The sequence below is a fragment of the Phytophthora parasitica genome (assembly GCF_000247585.1).
Source record: "Phytophthora parasitica INRA-310 unplaced genomic scaffold supercont2.26, whole genome shotgun sequence".
In the NCBI taxonomy this organism is placed as follows: Eukaryota; Oomycota; class Peronosporomycetes; order Peronosporales; family Peronosporaceae; genus Phytophthora; species Phytophthora nicotianae.
The window spans coordinates 400,547-407,884 of record NW_008649012.1 but is presented as its reverse complement, the minus strand read 5'-3'; the positions used below and the strand labels follow the sequence as shown (position 1 = coordinate 407,884).

The 7,338-nt window shown below is 45.6% G+C and overlaps 3 protein-coding genes across 3 annotated transcripts; all 3 read left to right on the top strand.

The window, feature by feature from the left end:
* Positions 1-3,127: 3,127 nt before the first annotated feature.
* PPTG_22922 (hypothetical protein) lies at positions 3,128-3,996 on the top strand (the record flags this gene model as incomplete). The annotated part of the gene is made up of 4 exons (XM_008907391.1): positions 3,128-3,169; positions 3,235-3,380; positions 3,565-3,685; positions 3,748-3,996. The coding sequence occupies 4 exons, from the start codon at positions 3,128-3,130 to the stop codon at positions 3,994-3,996; spliced, it is 558 nt and encodes a 185-aa protein (XP_008905639.1).
* A 2,045-nt stretch (positions 3,997-6,041) lies between these two features.
* On the top strand, positions 6,042-6,185 carry PPTG_22921 (hypothetical protein; the record flags this gene model as incomplete). The annotated part of the gene is made up of 1 exon (XM_008907390.1): positions 6,042-6,185. The coding sequence occupies one exon, from the start codon at positions 6,042-6,044 to the stop codon at positions 6,183-6,185; it is 144 nt and encodes a 47-aa protein (XP_008905638.1).
* Positions 6,186-6,520: 335 nt separating this feature from the next.
* On the top strand, positions 6,521-7,312 carry PPTG_11127 (hypothetical protein). The gene has a single exon (XM_008907389.1). It carries the CDS (start codon positions 6,763-6,765, stop codon positions 7,150-7,152), a length of 390 nt encoding a protein of 129 aa, XP_008905637.1. The 5' UTR covers positions 6,521-6,762; the 3' UTR covers positions 7,153-7,312.
* Positions 7,313-7,338: the final 26 nt, after the last annotated feature.

Below are 7,338 nucleotides of genomic sequence, written 5' to 3'. Positions count from 1 at the left end.
CACTTATCTGGGAAAATTGTCATTGCAGTAGCGTCCAGCGGGATTGCGGCGCTTCTGTTAATGGGAGGCCGGACGGCGCATTCTACCTTCCGGATCCCGCTGAAGTTGAACGCGGAGTCGACGTGTTCAATCAACATGCGTTCCCCACTGAAGGCACTTATCGAGATAGCGAGCTTGATCATCTGGGACGAAGTTCCGATGACCCATCGCCACGCATTCGAGGCTGTGGACCGTTCTCTACGTGATATTCTGGACAACGACGAACCTTTCGGAGGAAAAGTAATGGTGCTTTCGGGTGATTTCAGACAGATTCTTCCGGTGGTAGCGCAGGGAACACCTGCGGACACCATCAGTGCGTATCTTAAGTCGTCGGAGTTGTGGAGCAAGTTCGAACAAGTTCATCTCACAGAGAATATGCGAGTGAGATCTGCTGGAAACGAAACCACGGCAGAGGAACTTACAGCCTTCTCCGACTTCCTTCTTCAAGTTGGTGAAGGGAGACACGAAGTCAATCCTGCATTCAGTGAACATGAACGGTATCCCGCCGCACAAGTTAACGCTGAAGAAGGGTGCTCCGATCATGATGATGCGGAACTGGAACCCCAACCTAGGACAGTGCAACGTGTTGTTGAGCTAAAACCGCATGCGATCCACGCGACTATCATGACAGGTGAGCGCCATGGCCAAGATGTGTTCATTCCGCGGGTTGTGTTCCTCAGTGACGGGGACATGCGTGAGTTCCCTTTCCGTCTACGCCGTAAGCAGTTTCCGGTGCAACCAGCGTTTGCCAAGACGATCACCAAGGCCTAAGGACAAACGGTGCAGAATTTGGTTGTATTTGTCAAGTCCTTGCTTTTACCACGGACATCTGTATGTGGTGCTGTCGAGAGTGACGGCGCGGTCGAGACTCAAGGTGATGATCGAGTATCCAGAGCACGTGGAAGACGACGGAGCGTACACGCAGAATGTAGTCTACCGACAGATATTCGAGATGTAAGCAGGAGGAAGTAGGGGAACATTGCATATTTCATAACAAAAAATACATGTCCACTGTGCATATGAATTGGTCTTTGATAAAGTACGTGTTTACCCCCCACCGAGCGAAGCGAAGGTGGGGGCTATGGAGTACTGTGGGGTAGAGCTGAAACAGCGACCACAGATTGGGACTTTACATGTAGCAAGGCTCCAACCCCTGCCGAGCGAATCGAAGGTGGGCTTTGCGTAGTAGTGGGGCGAGCTGGAACAGCGAGCTCCACGGGTTGGGACCAACCATGCCCATCCGCACGCAAAGCGGGCAGCACTCGGCTAGTTATTAACCCTACCCTCGGAAGGAATGACAGACACACGTCGTGCTACCTTTGATGGGGGTTAACTAGTTGACTAGAGCTCTGAGCGTTCGCTACGCGGACGCTTTAGGCATGGTTAATTGGCTTAGTGTAGGTCGACCCCACCTCCGCTGCGTTTTGGCGTGTCATATACGATGATGTGATTGCGCAAACCAGATAAAAAAAAATGTTGCAAGGCTGTATACAGCCTTTATTATACCTGTATACATGAACTCTCGTCATTTTTTTCTGTTCTCGTCTGATATAGCCGCAAAACACAATAATCAAGTTGCAGATTTAAAGTAACTGTTCTTTTTGATACTGTGGCTAACAGATTTCGGTTTTCAAAGCAACACACAATTGCAATATGGCCTTGCACAATTGCCCACTACTGTCGTATCCGATCCTCAGCAGATATCAAGCGCATGACAGCGAGTACAGTGCGTTCCAGCTAAAATCTACAATTGTAGAGTTCTTCTATAGTATATTTTCATATCCAAGCATTGCATTTAACAATCACGCATTCGTGCAACTTTAAATTGGAAATATGAAAGGCAACATGAAAAAGGTAGTCTATTTGCATACACACCTGTTATAGCTGAAATAATTGTCATACAATAAACCTCGCGCATGATATCCAAATTAAAGATTGCGAAACTTTATTCTTTTTCACCGTATTTTTACACGTAATAATAAAGCTGTGAATTAATCTAGAAGTTGGTTCGGTCTAGCTCTGTTTATATTTTATCCCTAGTGCACGCAACGGGAGAACCTAGCTCTGATCGCAATGGCTGTTGTGTGCTGTCGTTGCATACGCTGGATGTACTCTCACTGTGTCAGCTGAGAGAGAGGAGCAGGCAGCATTACTCAGTAGTAATTAAAAAAATTGCACTAACACATAATCAAATATACATACTGCACATAATATCACCGTGCCCTGCACACATTATAACCCACGTGCATTTCTGTAGTCGCAGCGCGCTTCGAGTGCCGCTCTTATCGTGTGGAAATGTAAATCAGACCAACATTCAAATTACATGTCGTAATGAGAAAGTAAAAAGTAATAATTACAATTTGCCAGTTTACCCTTTCGTGATCAATAAGGGCATTTTGCCCTCTTTCATTAAATTGTGTGTGTGGACGAGGCAGAATCGCCCTTTCTACTTGAATTACAAGGATTTGCTGTAGTACCTTAGGTTATGAAAGGGGGCAAAATGTCCCTTTTGACGGCCTAATGACTTGACCTTCTATAGTTTAGTATCGCCAGGTCAAAAGTGTATGTTCACGAAAGGGTTAAGGACATTATTGTAAATTATACACATATATACTGCACGCGTGCATGGTCAATATGTTGCCTGATCCAAAGAGCACTTGTGTCCAGGTGCAGCTATCGCTAGCCCCAGGGACCGCGCGAGTCTACCAATCGTAGATCAGGCAAGCTTGGAGCAGAGCTTGCATGCTAGCAAATAAAGAAAGTTACCGTGCCAGATTTTCAGCTACACATGACAGTTTTCGTATAGCAAATGGTAGTTCTATTTACAGTCATACAGGTACGCAGAGCGTTTTCATCCAATAGGTATGTTTGGCTCCTGGAAGAAATGTTTGTCTTCCGTCCAATCAGTAGTATCTACCGCAAAAGTCGGCTCCAAGTGCGACACCGATTAGCGGTAAAAATCAAGTCATTTAAAAACCCTTACGAGGTTTTTTTTAAATGACCCGCTTGAGCGACATCCATCCTCACAACCAGTGGCGCTCCATTGAGCAAACTTCCCGCCTTCCAACCCATGTCACACAAGCACACAATGAAGCGCTGCCCTAAGAACAAGAACAAGGTCAAGCTGAAGGTATGTAATCACGTATCACATACCTCATACTTAATTCTAAGTCATTTTTAATGTAATATTGATAGGGAGTCGAAGTCTCAAAAGCAAACTCTGTCGCCACTGTCGTGGTACAGATGGGCGTGCATCACTCGTCTGTATACCGCTGGAGAAAGCAAAAGACACAACTAGAAGGTGACAAGAAGAATGGAAGCAAGTTCTACGTAAATTCAAGGTACATGAGGCACAGCGAGTGCGCTATCCTGATTAAGAAAAGGGTTTGGGCTTTTTCATTTTCAAGTTCTTATTTTTTCTAATCTATTAGCTGTAAAGTCTAGGCTTCTTGAATATGTTTCAGAAATGAGAAAAACCGCAAACTTTGTGTAACTACGAAGTGCTTCATTTTAATGATGGCAAAGTGCGATCCGGTCTCGCAACTATGTTGCTCTTCGATCGTGGACTGCGCGATTTCTTAAGAGAAATCGCCTTGTGATTCGGCGCGTTACGCACAAGGGATCAAAAACGCGTAACGATATGCAGGTTGGTCCTAATTAGTGGTAGTTCTATATTTTTTTTGGTAGTTCTAACGTTTTTTTTTTTAGAATGTTGCGGATTCGTTTGCGAATTCGGTGAACGTTGCAGTAGAAATTGACGGAATCTTGTCTTTTCACACCAATTATAAGATAAAGCACTCAAGTCTCTTCAACATAGACCAGACAGCTGTCTTTATTGACAACCCCGGAAAATTAACAGTGGATTATTGTGGAACACGATATTTGGCATCGTTCAAGACGCAGCCGAAAGCACAGGGTGATGCAACGTTTTTTGGTGCGCGTCAGCAACAGGAGTAAAGTTGAAGCCATTTATTGTGTTTGCGGGAAACCCGGGGTGCCCAGTTACTAGTCAAGTTACATCGCAGTCCTTTGGTTGCATGTCAGTGGAGCACACAGTACAAGAAAAAGCCTGGTGTGACCATTCCATTATGAATGAATGGATTTCAAAGGTATAGTTGTCTCAATTATTGATTTAATTTTTTTTCTAATTAAGGATTTTCTTTTTTAAATTATTAGATTTGGCGTCCAAGTGTCACCGGCCGCCGCATGCTGCTTTTGGACAGTCTAAAAGTTCACAAGAAGGCAAGCATTCGCGAAACGCTCGAGACCGAGTGCACGACACAGATTCAGTACATCCCCTCTGGGTGTTACTGCCCTATGTCAGCCAATGGATGTCAGCGTAATGCGGACCTTCAAAAAGAATATCGAGTAAGTTTTTTTTAATATTTTTATTTGCTCACTAATTTTTGATAATAATTTGTGCGTAAAATTTTTAGAGGCCTCTACGTGCATTATCATACCGAGCATCCTTTCCCAGCTGACACAACAGAACGCCGTGTGATGGTATCTTTCTTAATAGCGAAAGCATTCGAAAGGCAAAACTGCTTCCTTTAGGTCCTAGAGATGTGTCCGATGTCTTCGCTACGTACCTGCACGCACTGCCAGAAGCTGCTGTTGTCGATGATGCTTCGGTCATCGAAGATGAAAGCTTTGATGAATAAATGCACATTTGTTTGCTTTCACAAAAAATCGTTTATTCTACAGTATTGTTTTATACTTTTATTATTTGTTTGACTGGCGATCCAATCAACAGAATCAATTCATACTCTACACTTTTGTGCACTCAACTTCGTAGAAAACGGCAGTCAAACTCGTAACTTAAAAATTGGTAAATAGAAAAATTACGGTATGAGACCCTAATCAGTATTCAATGTTGAAGATACGGCAATCAACCTCGTTGATTATTTACCGTAGACCATAGGTATTACTTCAGCAGCAACGTTGACAGCCTTGCTGCAGTGAAGCTCCATACGAGACACCAGAACCGATATCATGCATTTGATTTCCGCCTTAGCAGCCCTCTCCAGAACGCGCATCTGCCTTCCAGCGAGCGTTTTAACTTTTCCGTTCTCGTCTAATGGACGGCTGCGATCGCAAATTTCTTCGCGGTAGATTGCTAAGTGCCTCTTGATGTTTACCTTTAACACGCTGAAACAACCCTTGATGGGATTGCACATGGGGAGTACGGCCCCAGTCGTAGCAGATCCATGTCTTCGTGCTCGGTAACGCGATCCTCTGTCTGTCGGTGGGCGGGAGCATTATCAAGATCGACGACAATCTTTTTGCTCTGAAAGAAGCTGCGGAACTCTTGCGACGCCTTGACTGCCCTCTAAATCTCCTCGACGAAAGCAGCATTCTTCTCCATACGAATGCTACCATGTTCCAATCAGTACGTCACCAGCCCAATGTTTGACGAAACAGCACATTGGACCTGGAGGTTGGCCCCTTTGAAGGGTGGAAGGCTGAGCACGGCCCTCTCTCCTCGCCTATATCGCCCTCGCAAGCGCTTTAGATAGATGTTGTAGTTAGTTTCAACGTAGTAAACGATACAGTTACCTGCGTCGTGATGCTCCTTTGATTTCACGGCGAACACACGTCGCTTTCGATATTACGGTCGCTATTACACGTTGTGGGCTCGACTCTCACTTGTTTAACGGTAAACAGCATGCCCTTCAAGTGTCGGCTAGTTGTCGACGTGGCCACCTTAACTCCACAGTCAAGAAACAACATTGTCCTCATGGTGTCCAACGTGTAGGTACAGTTTTCATTTAAGTACTCCTCCAGGATGACCCCGGCTCCAGGAGTCATCTTCACGTGCTTCGCGCCTCCCCGAGGGAGGTTGTCCACGCGTCCACGCCGTACTATGTCGTAGGCAGTAGTCACAGGGATACCATTGAAACGGGCAACAGCTAGCCAGTCTTCTGGACCGACACGATGGGCTTCAAGGACTCGATGAGGGTGTGGGGCGTGATTCGGGAAGGCATCTTAGCGACAGCCGGCAAATGAACCAGACCTCTGTGTATTCTGAGCGCGTTGTACAAACCTCGGACTTTTCGCGACTTAAGCAGAGCCTGTCATTTTGGCGCGAATCGGTCGCGCAAATCTTTTACGACGTTGACTGCCGTATTTTCAACATTGAATACTGATTAGGGTCTCTTATCGTAATTTTCTATTTGCCAATTTTTAAGTTACGAGTTTGACTGCCGTTTTCTACGAAGTTGAGTGCACAAAGGTGTAGAAGAAGGGGTGTCGACCCTACATTTGGTGATGCCACACTGTAACCGTTTGTCGCTCTTGAGTCAGTGTCGCAGGTTCTCGCACTTAGGTTCGATTACTTGCAGTAAAGTCCGAAAACGTATTTAGTGCGTAGCCAATCAGATCGCGTTTTTTCGTCATGCATGATTGCCTGATGCAGGCTGGATAGTGATGCAAATCAATATCGCAGGAGACTTTCCAGTGTTAAGCTTTGAAGAAGAGAAGGCTAAAAGAAAGGTGCAATCGGTAAGAGAGGGTCCAGGACAACGGACAGATTCGTCAGTTAAATGTTTAGTCCCAGCTTTGCTGGATGTTAATCCTCCGAGCAACAGCTCGTTGGCAGTAGCCCAACAACGTGCAAAACTTAAACTATTATAGTTTCATCCTACATGCAATACCGGCTTGAAACCCACTTCGAAATCATCGCACAGTCGCTGATCGCCTAACTCGCTATATACCAACTCAGCAATGCGTCGTACCTGCTTCCTCCTTCTCGTGGCCACGCTCGTCGGGATCAGCAGTGGATTGAGTAGCGCGGATAATGCCGCCTCGGTCAAGGTTATTGCTTCTAAGTCTGACTCAAGATATCTCGACTCTGGCAACAGGGTTGGCCATCAGAACAAAGAGGGTAACGAAGAGAGGATTGCTGCTGTGCTAGCTGCGCACGTGGCTGCTCGCAATGCTAGACTCAGACGACAGCAGACTTCAGAAGCAATCGTGGAAGCTGTGAAGAAGGACCCTTTGACGCGGAAGGAGTTTATTGCGGTTCTAGCTGCGTCCGGCGTTGGGCTAGCCGCACTGGGTGGCATTTTGTACGCTGTGTCTTCACAATTCAAAAAAATGATTTCGCATGAGTAGCAAAGAAGCTGCGTGGCTGGGCATTGAAATCTACTGTAGTGTAAGAAGGGATACATCTCGTGCGCTCCATTAAAATGTTTTAATTCAGCAACACTTGGCCCCGATAGCCTGATTTCGGATAACGACACTTGCTCAACATAAATTTCATGCGTGACACGTAAGAGCTATTTGTCAGTTTTTTTTTTT